Source organism: Mesitornis unicolor, unplaced genomic scaffold (assembly GCF_000695765.1).
Source record: "Mesitornis unicolor isolate BGI_N332 unplaced genomic scaffold, ASM69576v1 scaffold2366, whole genome shotgun sequence".
Taxonomy (NCBI): Eukaryota; Metazoa; Chordata; class Aves; order Mesitornithiformes; family Mesitornithidae; genus Mesitornis; species Mesitornis unicolor.
Window position 1 is genome coordinate 64,221 of NW_010190075.1, and position 17,945 is coordinate 82,165.

Genomic DNA, 17,945 nt, shown 5'->3' on the forward strand with positions numbered 1-17,945 from the left:
AAAACCCTGCATATACACTATGGTATCAGGGACCACATTTATAAGCAAAATTACTATTTATAAGCAAATATGCATGTATATCCCATGTTTAGAAGCAGAAATTTCTCCGTTCTACACAGTTAGGGACATTTTTCTTTCCTATCACAAAGCAAGTGCATAAGATGGGAACTGAAAGCATGTTGGTATAGAGGATGTTCTCTTTCTTGCATGGGTTTAGAATAAAGCTTGGTAATACTGTGGTTGCCAGAAGCTAGCACTGAGGTCCCCCGGGGTGCTGAGATTATAGTGTCAACAGCTCATTGCAGGATTCAGTTGAGAGAGGAGAGTAACCAAGAGAAAAATCTAGAGAATCTCTGCTGAAGAAACTCCAGAGTATTTGGATTATATTCATAGGGCTCAGAGATGCAGAAACATAAATGTGAAACATGAGTTTGTATTTCTTGTTTCATACTCTTCTAAATATATTTTGATCTATTTACCTTCCCTGAGCTGAACTGAGGGAAATATGAAGTGGTAGTCAAATGGAGGGCTTAAATAGTCCTGTAGCAGTTCCTTCATTTGGGTAAATTATGTGCCATATCTATTACCTCTCTTTATTCTCAAGCCAGATGTCAAGCTATTACATGTTGATTAGTCTATATAAAAATATATCTGATGGGTTTAAAGAGTTTGGTTTTGATGGGTTTATACGTGTTATTAATTATCCCTGTTGTAAGTTGTCCCTTTTTTGTCAGTCAAAAAGAAAGGTCAGGCATGAACACAGCAGAGCTTGAGGTGTCTTTGCACCATGTGCTGTAGTCAGATTTCAGATACATAAGTGAGGACAGTACAAAGAAGCTTATTTTGCTTGTTATACTGAAGATTTGAGTTGCAGTAACAGTTAACATAGCACCTGTCACAAACACTTGTGTAACAAATGTTATTGCCTTTGCAGAGTAGTGCTAGAGCATGTGACTATCACTGTCAGTATAATTTTGTGAAACTTCATATGTTATTAAAAACAAACCTAGTTTTTAACTTAAGATATATAATACAGAAAATCTAACATTTATATTGTTGAATTTAAATTCACAGTACAGTACAATTTGGCCTAATATTTGACAAGAGTTTGTATTATAGCCAAACCATTATAACATGTTGTTCAAATATGATTTTCTGTGCTTAATCATTTGAATGAAAATGCAAGCAAGAAAATGCTATGAAGTAACACGCTGTAAGATTTCTGTTATTTTGCAACTCTGAAATGACTGGCTGTGCTCATTCTGGCTTAAGGTTACTTAGGACAATTTATTTGTCAGGTCCACATTATGTTTTAGGGCTTCAGTGAATTATTGATCCTGATGATACATGAAGTATGACCAAAGATTACAAATGTGACATCTGGGCAACCAGAATCTTTTATGTGTATTTACTGTTACGTCAGACAGGATATAATAGAGGCACTCATTTGGAAATAAGCATAATCTTCCATACAGTATTAGGACTGTAAATTCAGCTTTTATGAGGAGGAGAGTGAAAGCGCAATGTTTATTAAAACAAATCAGTAGAAATTTCCTAGCATTTGTTTATACTGCTGCTTTCCTAGTGTGTCATAGGATGATTTCAGGCATGTCAACATTGCTAAAGGTTATGGAAACACGATTGCCAAGGTTCTTTGGGAAGCTTACTCACTACAGTTAAAATTTGCCTTAAAATTCATTTTTGCACTTCTGTTAATTCTGTTTTGGCTTTATCAAGACACTTAATTATGTACTATGTTTTGAATGCGAATGGTCCCACTGAAGGCAGTGACTTCATCTTCATCTTCGTTCTTTATGCAGTAGAATGTGGTTTGAAGATACTTTTGCCCAAAGTTAGGATATTAAAGTGGTTTTTTTATTAGCCATATACATAAGTTCTTCTGTAGGAAATAAAAATGCAAAAACTGGAAGTAATACTGTCAGAAATCCCTGTCAATGGATTTTTACATGTGACTCACTGATCTAAGTATGCATGCAATCATCCTGTGGAATAGACATTCTGCTGATGTAAACTGGGATAAATTGATTGAAATCAGTGTAGCTATACCAGTAATGTCCATCCTCTTAACATTTGATATCTTCTATGTCGCTTAGAAAAATACACAGTCAGTGGGTTGTCAGGTAACAAACGATTTGTTCTTCTGTTTGTGATATCTGGGAGAGAATGGGATATTCACGAGTGAGAGAAGTGTAGTGTGATGACTAAACATTGCATACAACTCTAGGGCTCATAGTTTTATTTTGCTGATTTGGGATTAGGCTTTTCATGCCAAATGTTCACTTTTAATTTATTTTATTGAGCCAGTTTTGTGGTCTAGACATGCCATTAACAAATAAAGACCACAAATGGCATAACCTCAGAAAATCTGAAGAATGCTAAAAGCCTTTTTATAACCTTTATTTTCCTTTCTTATGCCAAAGCAAAGAGATCTGCGAGGCAAATGAAACCATCATGTGCCCTATGTGTGAACGCAATTGCACACTACAAAAACTCAATGAAAGCTGCATATATGCCAAGGTAATTATTATCTTATTGCTATCAAGATAATTTTTGTCTTGAGATCCATTTTCATTGTGTAATGGCTGCCGTTATTTCAGCAAAGATTCCTGCAAAACATGTTGTTTCTCTACAGAAGTTTTTTTCAATCTTTGTAATTCATGTTTCTAATAAGGAAATTATCTAAACCAGAGATTTTTCTGAAACTTGTTTTACTTTCTGTGAGCATTTTATTCCTAAACCCTTATTATTTTCATCAATTTATAAAGTCCCATGAGTTACAAAACTTTTATTGGAAGGTTTTTCTTACTTTCTCCTATAATTAACTTATTACTGTGTTTCCCTTGCTTACTTTGTAATTGGATTTCTGCTCCCTCTAAAGGAATTCTCTAGCACAATGTGCCTGTAATGTGCTTTGGTCTGCCTGCAAAGAATTACACAACTAAATATTTTGCTTCAAGAAGCTATCATTCAATGTTAAATAATCACAAGTACTTCTGTATATGTTGCGGTGTTTTCAAGTGAGAAGTATCTTTTGGTGTGTGGTATGTTCATAATGCTGGAAAAGCAGCCTAGGCTTTTTTCTTGGAATTCTTTAGCCCATAAGATAAAACTTGCTCAGAAGCCTGTATTTATTAAGTTATTGTCTCTGAGCCATGGCATTATAACAACACTGCAGTAATGTGAAAGATAAAAATAATTCATTAGATTTTGAAATTTGGTATAGGTAAGACCAGTGTTGAGTAAAACATCTGTGATTGTGGCATCCCTATAACTTTAGGTCCTGTTATTTTAAGATCTTCAGTTAATAAGAAGCAGGTTTTGTCTTACTTATATATACACTAACATCCTGTGCTTAAATCATGCAAATTTCACATTTTAATGATTGTGAAAAATTAATTACAGCAGGAAAATGTGGCAGCCCATCCGTACTTCCATGTATTTTCAAACCAGTCCCCTTGAAACAAACTCAGATGACAACCAGCAAAGACAAGCAGTAACCACTCATGTTTCATCTTTGCAGGCACCTTTTTCTGAAGTCTGCAAATATTATGGAAATGTAAGCTCCCAACTTTCCCTGCTTTTGCTCTGAAAAAGCCACTTTAGATTGGAACAAAGAAAACAACCAAAACTTTTCTCCTTTCAGGATTTGTCTGTTCTCGATCTCCCCCAAGTGGGAAGAGAGAGAATAATCCTTGGGAAGGAAAAGAGTTACCATCTGGCCACTTGAATGGCAAAGAAAAAGTAAACGAAAAAAAGCTCAATGAGACTTTTTATAACTTTGAGTTTGTAAATATATTGCTTTCATTCACTGTGTTATTTCTAAAGAAAAGTTCACTGCAGCTTCATTCGTTGCCTTCTTGCTAGGAAATGTCTCGTTTCCAGTAGAGGTTGTGATTCTACTGAATGTCAGTGTGTTGCTACCCAAACATGTGTCAGCACTGCCACTGTGTCTGCACCCAAATTAGTGAGTGAAAACAATCTGTAATGTTAGAAAACTACAATCTCATTTCAAATTAAATGTTCCTTTGTACTTTCTGAAGCACAGTCAGTATTATACTTGGAACTAACATATTTAAAAATAAGGTGTCAGATCTGGTCTCTGGGAAAAGGCATTTCCTGCTTACTTTCTTGTTCCCGAGGTGGAGCTTGTCAGCGTTTCCCTCTGGTTTTGTTGCTGTGGGAATGTATTTCTCTGTCTTCCTTGCACACAACCAAGGGAAGGAAAGCTATTGCTTTCCTGATACAACCAAAGAGCTGATATGCAAGGGAAGCTATTCCTGATTCTAGCCACTGGTACTCTTGTTCTGGAATAGGTATTCTAATACTTAATATTCACTCAAATAGCTCATTGTATCCAAGTACATAAGCATTAAGTTAACTGGGAAAAGTGAGTTCCTTTAAGTGAAGATTATCTCCCAAAACCTGCTTAAGGCATGGGACCCGCCACATTTATATAATGCTTTGTGCTCATATTTCACGTTATTAAAAGTGCTGTCAGGGTTTCTTTCACTAAATATCTGCCAAGTTTCCCTTTAGAAGAGTACTTCAGGCACAACAAACTAATGCCGGAAAAATCATATACTTCAGATGCTTTTTCTGCCAAGTTTTTTGTGAAGCTGGAGACAAAATACAAAAGATGCCTTTTTCCTTCTTGTTATTGCCCATTTCTTTCATCCCCTCCCTCTTTATCTGATTTTCATTTAAAAATGCTGCACTGAGGTGTAGTTTATAATTTGCAGGAAAGGCATGTAATATCTGAGTTGTATTCTGAATTGCCAAATGCCCAAGATGTCATTTGCGTCTGCATCAAATGGACTCTGATCCGTGGGTGATTTGCATGGTGCTCGAGGGCTCTCTGGGCTGGTCCTGCACCCAGCACACCTTACCCTCGGGCCCGGGGCAGGGTATTAGTTCAGGGTGGATTTGAAGTGCCTGAAGTTTAGTACGATGATGACAGCATCAGTCAGGTATGCTGACAGACTAGCACGAGTCCTACAGTATTTCACTTCTGCTTAGAGGCCTTTGGTCAACACGGAGTCTCAGACTACACATTTAGCCTGTAGGACAGTTAAATCTTAATTCTGAGTGTGACGCTGAAAGACTTTCACCCAAACACTTTAAAAAGACAAAGCTAGATCGGATAAATATTTTCTGCTTATAGCAACATTAATTCTGCTGGGTTAGGTTTGTTTGGTTGGTTGGTTCATATTGTATTTCCTTGGAAAGATGTACTCGTTACTGAGCAGAATATCCAAAATCACATCCTCACACAGATCTACATTCAAAACTGAAAATGTTCATCAGGTTTATTGTACTGCTTTTCTTCATTTCTCATATTTTCGGTCTCATACTCATTATGTTTGTGTTTCTCTTTATGGAAGCAAAAGAAAAACGAAGGAAAAAAAAGAATTTTTATATACAATTGATTCCACAGAATGATTCATGCAGGGAAAGTACTGGATTTTGATATCTAGTATTAAATAGTCAATTCCCATTTCAGAACCTTAAAAAATGAAAAGAAAAATAGAACTGACATAAAGGTAAAATATGTTTTTAATACATTTTCACAATATTGTAATTTTACTCGATGAGAACTAAAATAGAAGCAAGCAACACTGTTTCTGTTAATTTTTTCTGCTTTCCCTGGTTGGTTTTCTTAATTTTCAAGACAGAAGCAATAATGCCAGTCTCCTCTAGAAGAATGAAAATCTTGTCACCAGGATGAGTTCTCCTTGCAGCAGGCAGCTCTTGCTAGAAGAGGCTAGGTAACCTACCAGAGGCAGGCTGTTCAGCTCTAGCATACCGGCACAGCTCATGTACAGAACATTCCTGCCAGCCACAGTACAGCAAAACTGAATCTGATTACCTGTGCCCTTCCATTGGCATAAGGACAGGTTTCATTTCCTGATAAAAGTTTAAAAATTGGTCCTTAAGTCAGCAACAGAGTCCACACCAATGAATCACAGAATCACAGAATGGTAGAGACCTCTGAAGTTCATCTAGTCCAACCCCACTGCTACAGCAGAAGCACCTAGAGATCACACAGGAGCCCATCCAGGCAGGTTTTGAATGTCTCCAGAGAAGGAGACTCCACAACCTCTCTGGGCAGCCTGGTCCAGTTCTCTGTCACCTTCACAGTAAATAAGTTTTTCCTTATGTTTAGGTTGAATCTCCTGTGTTCCAGTTTGTGACCATTGCCCCTTGTCCTGTTGCTGGGCACAACCAAGAAGAGTCTGGTCCCATCCTCCTGGCACGCTTAGATATTTATAAGCAGTAATGAGATCTCCCCTCAATCTCCTTTTCTCCAAGCTACACAGACCCAGCTCTCTCAGCCTTTTGTCATATGGCAGATGCTCCAGTCCCCTCATCATCTTAGTGGCTCTACACTGGACTCTCCAGTAGTTCCTTGTCCTTCTTGAACTGCAGAGCCCAGAATTGGATGCAGTATTCCAGATGTGGCCTCACCAGAGCAGAGTAGAGAGGGAGGAGAACCTCACTTGAACTACTGGCCACACTCTTCATAATGCACCCATGGATGCCATTGGCCTTCCTGGTTGTGAGGGCACATTGCTGGATCCCGGTCAGCTGTTGTCCACCAGGACTCCCAGATCCTTTTCCCCTGAGCTGCTCTCCAGCAGATGAGCCCCCATCCTGTACTGATAGTGCAGATGCAGTACCCTACACTTGCCCTGATTGAATTTCATTAAGTTTCTCCTCACCCAACTATCCAGCCTATCCAGGCTGCGCTGAATGGCCTGCAGTGGCATTGGCTTTCTTCCAGTCTTCAGGAATCTCTTCTGTTCTCCAAGACTTTTCAAAGATGATGGAGAATGGCCTAGCAATGACTTCTGGCAGCTCCCTCAGCATCCCATTGTAGGTGCATCCCAGTGGGGCCCATGGATCTGTAGATGCCCAGTTTAGTTAATTGTTCTCTAACCCAAGCCTCTTCAACCAAGGCAAAGTCTTTGTTTTTCCTGACTTTCTGTGTGGTCTCAAAGGTCTGAGACTCCTGAGGGCTGGCCTTAGGAGTAAAGACAGAGGCAAAGAAGGCATTTAGTAACTCTGCCTTCTCTGTATCCTCTCTGTTCAGCCATGCAGGTCTCCTGGCTCCCTTACTTGACTTCCTGCTCACCAGGATGCTTCAGTCTTGAGCTTAGAGGAAATGGTGCTTGACAATAAAGTCTTTTCAAGAATATTCTATTTCAAGACATTCTCTTCTTATTTCAAAGAGTGGGAAATAACCATGGATTTTCTGAATGGATTAGGATGATACATGTCAAAGCCACATGCAGCACTTCTTCATTTCTTTTTCCTCTCAAGATCCTCTTTCTAACATATGCCTATTGATGATAAGTTAGTTTGCTCTATTATTTTACAATGATTTTTGCTTCTGTTTTCAAATAGGAATTTGAAGCCTGTGCTTTGCTTACTAATACTCAGCAACATCTTAAACTGCCTTTCATTAGAATAAATGTAGGCCCATTATCCCTGGATAAATTACATTGCTGTAAATTGGCAACCTTAAATCTATTGAAAGTACATTGATTTTAATTTCAAATTCCTAAATACTGTTTCATATTTTGACTTCAATATCAGAAATTCTGGGTTTTTGTAATATAAATTGTGATATTTTCATAATATGTGAGATATCAAATTCACCCACTCAGATGCTTAGAGTGATCCATAGGCATGCAAAAACTATTACTTATTTTCTATTGGAAAGCCTTGGACTTTGCAGCAGAATATCTGTTACGTCCAAAAGATCTTATAACAAAGAATTAGATAAGGGATAAATCCAACAAAAAGGAGAGCATTCATGAGGAGAAATGAAGTGTACATTTTAGAATTATGTTTTGAGGGGGGTAGTATTTAGAATTTATTTAATATTTATGGGAGTTTAGGGACACCAGCCTCTTAAGAAGGAGAATATGTCAGCAATTTGACAGGCTGAGACATCTGGATAAAAGGGAAAATATAATACTCTTACCTGCAGAAGAATTGCAAAATAGCTTGGGAGGAGAAGAAAATGGTATCAAAAGAGACATTAACTAAGTAATATACACAGGATCGGTGAGAAGACAGAATTTAAATTTAAGCTTATAAAAGCCTTAAAATACAAAATGTTGAGGTTAAATGTGACCCAGTATATGAGAACTCTGGAGGAATTTTTAGCCTGCCTGGACACGGACAGAGCAGCTCTTAGTGTCTGTGAAACAAATAGACTGGAGGTACATGAAGTGACAGTCTGCAAAACCAGAGTTCAGGTTCTACTGAAAGACAGAATGGGACAAACCTTGGGAGAAGAAACATGCGAGTAGGACTTCCTATTAGAACGCTTAGCTTTTAGTTTCTGCCATCAGTTCTGTCCTCTGGAATTCTCTGGGGCAAAAGATAAGGTGGTAATATTATTTGTTCATGATGTATTTGTTTTGTCTTCAGGTTACGCATTTGTTCGATAACGGAGGGACTGTCTTCTTTGCTATTTTCATGGCAATTTGGGGTAAGTACATTTTTTATTTGTTTTGTACTTTTGGTTCATCTGACCCTTTTATATGATTACTGAGTAAAGGGAGATTATAGCTTTTGATAAAATTTAAAGAAGGATTATGATTTTGTCCCACAAACCTTTTTTTCTCCTGTTTTCATCAGCCTTAATTTCTGTGCTAGTAGTGAGTGAAAAGAATGCTTTTTATTGTTAATGTAATGACTGTCTTTAGTGTCTTAAATGTCTTTAAGCTTGAGTTTTATATCATGCAGGCAGAAGTCTTTTTAGAAGTCAACATGTAAGTTAATTTACTGGTCTGGAGACAATATAAAAATCGTGTCTTGTAGAGAATTCTTGTAGGATAAATGAGAATGTTTTTCTGGGAGCTAATTAGAGGGAAGTATAGGAAATATTTGATGTTAAGTGCTTACAGCAATTTAACTATTTATATTCAAGTTCTCAGTCTGAATGTCTCATTATGTTTACTCTGACATCCCACACATGATGTCATGGGGCACAAAGCCAAGCAGGGTGATATCCAGAGGCCACTGTTGAACAGGAGGTATCTAGAACAGTCTTCCCCCTCTTGGAAGGTCGTTATAGTAATGCCATACGAGACAGATGTAACGGTTCCAGCATGAAATGCCTGATGGAATTAACTTTCACTGAAGCTAATAGTATTTTGCTGTTCGAAAGTAGGGAAGACTGGTATTAGAACAACAGATAATGAATTTTACCAGCGTAAATGTTTGTCTATGTAAACCCTGAGAAAACAGCACCAGTTCACGTATGTACAGCTGTCTGAATTCAGGCCAGAGTTTTACAATTTTAAAGAGTCAAAGGGCACACAACAGCTTTATTTACGTAATATGTATGAATAAGCATTAATGATTCTAACTTAAAGTGAAAGACGAACAAAAGTCAAAAGTTTTGTAGGCTGACCTGTTAAAAAGATAAAACAATACAAAACCAACAGAAAAACATCAGAGGTACATAGACAACATAAGCACATGTACCTACATACAAAAATCATAATTAGATCATTTAAAATTAACACAATATAAATATAGCTGAAAGCAATACTTTGTTTGCCTCAGTGATATTTCTTCATTGACTTCTAATCTTGCTGTTATAGCCTTGCAATTACTAACAATTAGTTTCATAAATTCCTAAAATACATTGCACTTAGTTATATGGTTATCAGTATACAGAGTATTGGAACTTCTAGCATGTCTTCCTCTCTATATTTGAGTTCTCCTTGGAGAGAGAGCTCTTTTCATTTTCAGCTGAGACCAAGGTTCAAGTATAAGGAGGAATTTTGCATACATGATACTGCTTTACCATTATCAGGAAAGATGGCATCATAAGTGGTAAGAAAGGTGAAAGCTGAACGTTACATTTTTCTAAATTTTAAGCACCGGAGTGATACTGTCGACTGATACATTTCAGTCTGCTATACAACATGCTGGATACAATGTTAGAAAAGGGATTCTGGTTTTGATGGAAAGTGTGCTGAGTTCATGACTGACTGCTGTAGGAGTGGCAGAGTGAGATAACTCTTTCGACATGATCTACAGACTCCATATTAAATAAAGCATTTTAGCAGTCGTAGTTACAAGCACATATCCCATATGAGTAGTTATTTCCTCTGCTCTGTATTTTGTTTATTATATGCCATTACAGCTATGTCTTTTTCACGTTCTTTCTTTCTATTCAGACATGTCTGGTATTTGCGAACAGATAAACTATGCAGTTCTTTTCATTGTACTGCCATAATTTTACCCTCTAGCTGGACAAAACCAGACCATGCTTTTTAGGATATCTACGTACATGGCAGAGATTATTCTTTTCATTTTATGTTAAAATAAGTATTTCTTCTAACTTGTACCAAAAACTTTTTACAGAATTTCTACAGATCTAGCCTGCAATGTGAACAGCAGCTCAGTTTCACAGGAGTAGAAGCCTCTTTTTTTCCTTTGATACTGATTTTAACTGTCATCATAGTTAAATGTAGTCCATGTTAATTAGTAGTTGCATTCTCCCCAGCAAACTTCAACCTTTGAGTAATCCAAGTAAATGTTATTCTTTTTCTTGTATTCATTGAGGAAGGTACAAATGTAAAGTGGAGAAAATAATGCTCCGAGTCATTTATCAGCTAGAAATTGTATTTAGAGAGAATAGTTTTGCCTCAAGGTAGTTAAATTTGGGATTTTTTTTTAATCAATGCTAAAATATCATTGCAATCATAATAAAATTATGCTGTTACAATGTCTGTATTCATTACCGAAGTTACACAAGGCAGAATTTTACCTGAGTGCTATTTGTCTACATTATTTCTAAGAAAGCAAGTATAGTATTCTTCCAGAAGAATCTTAGGTTGATCATTTAATTCCAAAGTAGAAGAGTGATGCTCTGCTACTGGGCCCTGTTGCATAGCAGTGTATCTTATGATTTTCCCCTTGCTTTCCACACCATTGTTTGCACGGTAACAGCTGCCAGGTTGTTTGGAAAAAAACTGAAAACATGTAGACAACAGGTGAGAATATAATCTGAAGCAAACATTATGGTGAAGTGTAGGATGGCATCATGTCATCCATTGGAATGCCCTCAGATGGGCTCCCTACGTTGTCTTGCTCTCCCTTGTCTGCTGTGCTGGTTTTGTCATCTGATGCACATCCAAAACTTGTATCATATGGTCCAAGTGAGTTGTCCAAGTGGAGAACTGAAAGGATAAAGTAATTGTTTTTTATATATTGCTTGAAAGATTCTTATCATCATACACTGGATACCTCATGGTTTAGTTCAACAGCAGCTAAATCCAGTTAAGCCCCTTCATGCGTGTCAGGGAGCAAAAGATGAAGGCCCTGATTTGCAATCTCCTGAAGATAAGATGTGTCCTCCCAGTAACGCGTGTTCAGCACTACATGGGTGGTCGACTTTCAAAGCTAGTTCCTAATCTGATGTTCTGGCAGCTTTCAGCTCTTGCATTTAAGCCAGAAAGGGCGTATTGCCAGAGTTTCATTTTTATTTGATTTTATATGAGAAAAAAAAGTGTGTTTAGCCTCTCAGTGTTTGTTTAAACATTTGAAAATAAAGTCCAGGAACATGATACAAATGTTTGACAACTGTGTGATTACACTTTAATACAAGTTTATACATATTCATGGAGAAGACAAAAGCAATCCTCCTCTTAAACCTCTTAAAAATGTTTTTACTTCTTAAAACAGCTATAGCTTCATCCCCTCATTCTGTAATTGAATTTGGATAAATAAGTAGTCTAACCTTTTTCAGTTAATCAAAGTTTGGGAGAGCTTTTGAGCTATAGTTTTGAACTCGCCTGCAATTCTTTGAAGAGGTTTCCTGTACTAGATACAATATTTCCTGCTATTTCAGAGGTTAAAAAAAAAACTTGTAAGGAGGAGATGTGGAGTTAAGTTGAGTATTGGTTAAGCTGAAATTTAAAAATAATAAAGTACTGTCAGTTGAAAACTAGTTTGATGGGAATTAATGATATTCCTAATCCAAACCATTCTATGATTCTAATAATTCAATAAGACCAGACTATTTAAGCAGCTCTATGGAAAAGTAAAAAAAGCTCTTATGCAACACACTTGTGCTATTCCTTACCTGGGTCATTCCTTGTATCATCATAAAGCCGTCTGTGGGAAAATAACTCAGACCTTTTCTTAGCAGATATAAAGTATCCAATCAGACCAATTAATATAGATCCCAAAATGGCTCCTACAATAACACCAACTATTACTCCTCCTTTGTTGGTTTTGTCTGAGAGAGAGAAAGAGAGAAAGAAGAGACAGCTGAATGAGAATAATAAATCTGTAAAATCAGATACTTCAGTCTCGCTTTATAGCAGTCGAGGGCTGTGTGGAGTGAGACATTTCACCAAGGATCTGAAACACTTTGCATACTGTGACTAAATCAGCCTGTCTGCAGAAACTCTGCCTTTGTATAAGCAAATAGATATCTCCATTCACATTACTTTCAAGGGAATAACTGGAGTTCTTTAAAAAAGAAGGCTAAATGAGTTTTTAGTCAATTAAAAAGATTCCAGGTTTAATTACAGAATAAATCACCGTGCTTTTATTTAAAGAAATAAGCAGTGATCACTCTTTGAATGCAAGTATTTTTAAGTGATTAAAAGAGCAGTTAAAATTTCAGCCCCTGAATTTCAAGTGATTAAGTTTTAGAGTACCAATTTTTGAGTATGCAAGGTAAAACATCCAGTAATGCTTTCTGCATCTGTTCAGTTAGCAGAATACCTGCATTCTTCCAAGATTTTCCTCAGATTTTGTAAACGATTTTTTGAATGTATTCTGTTTTTCTTTGAACTGAACTTTTTCTCCCACCCCCTTTCCTTTTCAGTCATGTTAGCTAAAAATCGGGTACATCGTAATTATTAGAACTGTGATGGGAAACTTGAAAGTCTGATGCTCCTTCAGTTCTTAGTACAAACTGTACTCTACTGGTTATGATGGATAAGCCTTTTAGACTTGTTAAAAGCTTGAAAGCTAATTAATGGTAAAAAATTACTGTCTCCTAATCTTTCCTTTTCTTTTCCTGAAGACCTGATTCAGAGCAGCAGGATAGAAAAGTGCCATGACAGTTTTATGCTCCATTGTTTTCCCACACGTACTCAACTTGATAATTAAATGCACAATGAGTAATTCCTTTGGAAGTATTTATAAAAAGTTATCTTTGGTCACAGAAGTTTCTGAACTTAAATAAGTTTGTGTGTTACAAGTAGAAATGTTATTTCTACACATCTACTTTGAAGGTCCATTCCAGTGTGAGTAGGCAGTACCTGTCATTAGGTTCACTCACTCCTGGAAGTGTTAAACAAACAAGTAAATGGCAAAGAATTTTAAAACAATATTTTTTATATTGAGTGAGTTTTAGCTTTAGTCTGTAGCTGGTCACCTATTAATTCACACATCTTATAAACCTCTTGTTCAATGAAAAAAAGGTTTTATTCTACCATTATGATTTTATTAAACCAGTTGGACTTCAGTTACATATTCACCTTCATTGCCGTCTTTTGAATCTGGTGATGCAGTAGAAGGGTTGCTGAAATTGTGATTCTGCTCTGTTGTCTGCTGAACGGGGTTGGAGTTTGGTGTAGGACTGTCCTGCATCGCCATGGGTGATGTCAGAGTGGTACCGGTGGAGAGCAATGCAGTGGAGTTGACTGAAGAATTGTCACTGGGGAGTGCTGCTGCCAAAGGGGTACTGTAGGTGACCGTGGAGTTACTTGATGGCTCTGTGGAAGTAGAAGTAGCTGCAGCACTTTCGGTCCCTCCAGAAAAGTCACTCATTGTTGTAAATGTCACTACAGGCACTGGTATTGTGTTGGAGTTTGTGGCAGAGTTATTTATTCCATCATTTGATGCCATAGTGACATTTGAAGATAAAGTGGTGCCATCGGTGAGCCTCAGGGTTGTGCTGTTTGGCCAACTGTTCATCTCTGCTCTTCTCGTGACATTTTCCTTGGCATTGGCAGTTGCTGGTGCAGCATGAATGACCGTAGAAGGATTTATGGCAGTAGGCGTAGACAGAGTGGTTCTTTGTGGAATTGGTTGCACTGTAGACTGATTTGTATCTCTAATTGAGCTAGTTTCATTATTTGTTTCATTTCCTTTGGTGCCGTTGGTATTGCTTTTGTTCCATTGCAGACTTATAAGAAGAAAAATGAAAATCATTCCACAGGAGAGTTGCATGGTGTTGACTTCAAAGTTTGTTTTGTTATATACAGAACCTGCAAGGAATTCACTTTTGTCTATTATTTTGTTTTGCAAAACAAAGCTACTCAGTTAAGACACAAACAACCTGGTAAAAAAAATAGCGTTATTATACAGAAGTCTCAGTCGTTTACCACGTGTTGATGCTGAAAACTTTACATTCCTGAGTGTTAATGACTTAAAGAATGACCCAATACAATACTGATGATCAGCAAAAGATTCTTGCACAAGAATATTCCATGTTTCTCAAAACAGACCTCATACTCAGAGGGGAATAATTCAAAACCACTTTGCTATAGAACGAGGTAATGAGAATGAGACGTACTTGGATGGCATGCTTGAGGCAGTGTTTTCTGGGCAGGCAGCAACTCCAAGAGCATGTTAAAGAGTTGTGCTCCATTGCAAAGAAATATAATTGTAACGATTAGTCCTGAAAGTTGATGGATAATGTTTTGTGACCCTGAGCAATGAGTGTCATATGAATGCTGCCAGAAGGAAACTGAAAACTAAATCAGTCTGGGAGTTACGGATGATGCTGTATTTGTGTGGAAACTTATTTTCCTGTAGGAATCCGAAAGCTGTATATTATGCATTAATTTTTCAAATCTTAGATTGAGAAAGATGAGAGAAACTCATCTTAAAGTCAAATTATTGTAGCAGGTATGCTATTCAGTATATCCATGGTGTTTTGTCAGGTATTGTTTGTTTTTGATACGTATAAGACAAGTTGAGGTCATGCAGTTTTTAACTGCCACACATAACCCATCATGTGACAGCACAATAAAAAGTGCAAGAAGTTACATCTTCAGCATCATTAATTAATTAAGTGTCCATGTACATGGGTACTTTACCATCTGAAGAAAGGAGGTATACACCTGGAAAAAGTAACTATTTCTGTCATAGTGGTTAGAAGGTGGTACCATTACTTGAAATTCATGTGTATTTATAATCTGCTTTTTAACATATGTTCCATTTCTCCACACTGCTTATTTCCTAAATTAAGATTAGTCATGTGGTGGGAAGGACATATGTTTGGAAAACATCTGTAACTTATTTACCAGAAAAATAAAAGATAAATATTCTGCTTGTGTATCAGTCAAGCTCAAGATAACCACTTTGACCCCAAATACACAAGCCAAAGACAACCCCTTTGGAGTTCAATTATCAGCTCCAATTATGTCTATGTCATCTAATTCAGATGATTAGAAAATTCTGTGCAATCTGAATATTAGAGTTTGATTTGTTAGTGTTAATACCTGCAAAACAGCAAAGAAAAAAGCATGGTGTATTTTACAAAGTTTTCAAGCACATGCTTTTATTTTAATATTATTATTGTTTTAATTCAGTGGCATGGTCTTTCTTTCCTTGTATTAATAGTCATATTAGTGAACAAAGTGAATTTGATCATATTGCTCATTCTCCTGTCACTGTAACTATACTACATAAGGAAATTACTCTCATTTTATCTGTAGTTTTAATTCACAAAGAATTTTACAAAAGGAATCAATATCCTTGCTGAACAAATTCTTTGTCCTTTTTTCCAACTGGCTTACTTGTGTAATCTTCACGGGTGACTATAGAGAAGAAACTTCCTTGCTTTGAAAGTTGTGTACTGTAGTTCTGAGGCTATGATGAACTGCTTCCTGGAAATCCATTTGTGTGTAATAATTTACTCTTCTTTTTCTAGTGCAACATCAGTGTTTTTCTAAACTGTATGAACATTGTAAGTTCTTCAAAGATACCTGATGCCTTTAGAACTTAATATGCAAATAGTGCTATTGCAGTAAAACAGCAGTGCTATAGACTAGCCAAACTTGCACAAGAGCCCAAACCTTAAATAAGCTGGACAAGTAGGTGTTTACGGAAGCTATGAACAGATTATTAATGAAAACAAAAATTCTCGCTTTTTGATTCACTGGTATTCACATTACTCAGTACCAGCTCAGTGGAAATCAATGTAGCAGGTATAGCCTGAAGTGAGTAGAAACGACATCGATATGGGTTTTGGCTGCAGTTCAGTTACCTAGATTAGCTCTACCTTTTTTAGCACAAAAAATGAGGTTTTTACATAGGTTAGTCACCACCATGTTTCTTCAATGGATTTTGCACTCTGCATTTGTTTTTGTGCTGCTAGAGTCAAATTTCATCTGAGACCTGTAACAGCTGGGTGGACAAAAAAATGCCAACCCCGAAAAGGGGAAGGACAGAATTTCTTCTTCAGTGTCTGGCTTTATGTATGTAGTGGCCCTTATTCGAGGAATTTACCAAGATGTGAATGCAGTTTCCCATAAAGTGGCCCTACAGTGTGAACCTGGGTATGCACTGATTACATCAATGCTAGACAATGTGTAGCCCACTTGCAAGAGATCTGTAGAGGTGCTGAGGACTTGATATGCACTCTTCTGACATTTCTGGAGGGATTTATTCTGAATTTGCCACAACTTCTTCCCTTTGAGTGAGCACCCTTTAAGAGCTGACCTGTGTTACAGTTCTCCTGGAGCACATCGCTTTGCTTACTGACACGAGTGCCCGGTGGTGTAAGCCAGAGGGCAACAAGTGAGGATGATCAGGAGACTTTAAAAGCACACATTTGATCTGGATTAAAATGCTGATGTAGGTAAAGCCACGTTGAGGCTGTGGTTCTATGTTGTACAAATTTCGCTATTTTAATTGAAGTAAATTGAAAAAAAGGCTACAAAAATCCTTGCCATTTTGTCATTAATAAATGTTAAAGTTGCTTTAGGGCAGAAAGTATTCAATATGAAGCTACTAGTGTACATGTACGCCTGCACACCTACACTCTTGATGAAACCCTGATCCCATTAAAATCAACCTCCCCTGAGTCTATGGACTTCACCATGAAGGTTGCATTGATATTGCATCTGGCTTTCTGTTTTCCCTTAAACTGCTCAGGTTTGTGCTGCATGTATCTGCAACACAGAAAAAAAAAGTCCCAATAAATTCTTCTGTGGTGATTTTCATATAAATGTATATCCAGTGGTATATTAAGTATTTTAAAATAGATTTTTGTCATGATAAAGTAATTGCAACATGTATTTCCTGAACATACCCAGCACCTGCCAGTGATAGGCATAATGTCTGCAAAACCTCCGCAACTGTCAAGAAAATAATAATTTCAACCTATACAGTCTTCAGAACTATAAATTCAAAGGACATTCTTTTACATGTCAATAAACTGAACCTTACACTGTTTCCCTACCTTACAGTAGTGATTAGAAAGTCACTTGTGTAGTAAATGATGACATGATGAGCAAATTATTAATGGAACCACTTTGTTTCTTGTGATCTGGACTAGCATGTTTGTATTTGCAGACCTTTCACACTTACTGTGCTTTTTAAGCCTCATAAAGCAGATTATTATCACCTTTACATCACTGATCCAAAAATAGACAGAACAAATACAAAGCAAGATAGAGAGAATTTGTCTTCTAGAATTCAGAAAGAAATAATAGCATATGATGGTCCAGGAAGCTTATTGGATTTTTGTTCCTGTGACTCTTTGCTCTAAAATTCAGATTGCTCTCCAAGGATGAGATGCTTCTAAATTTAATGAGTAATGAATATTAGATTATTGATTGTTTTTAGTGAATTATAAAGAAGTATACAAATATGAATTTCATTCTATAATTAATCACCATAATAATAAATAATAAATAATAATAAAT

General features: G+C 36.8%; 1 protein-coding gene across 2 annotated transcripts in view; it reads left to right on the plus strand.

The window, feature by feature from the left end:
• LOC104542061 (anoctamin-3-like) overlaps positions 1 to 17,945 on the plus strand; it is an 83,605-nt gene that overhangs the window by 46,381 nt on the left and 19,279 nt on the right. For both annotated transcript variants that reach the window (XM_010186264.1, XM_010186265.1), the window contains 2 exons: positions 2,442 to 2,538; positions 8,461 to 8,521. In XM_010186264.1, coding sequence (XP_010184566.1) covers positions 2,442 to 2,538; positions 8,461 to 8,521 — 158 coding nt within the window. The remainder of the gene's footprint in view (positions 1 to 2,441; positions 2,539 to 8,460; positions 8,522 to 17,945) is intronic.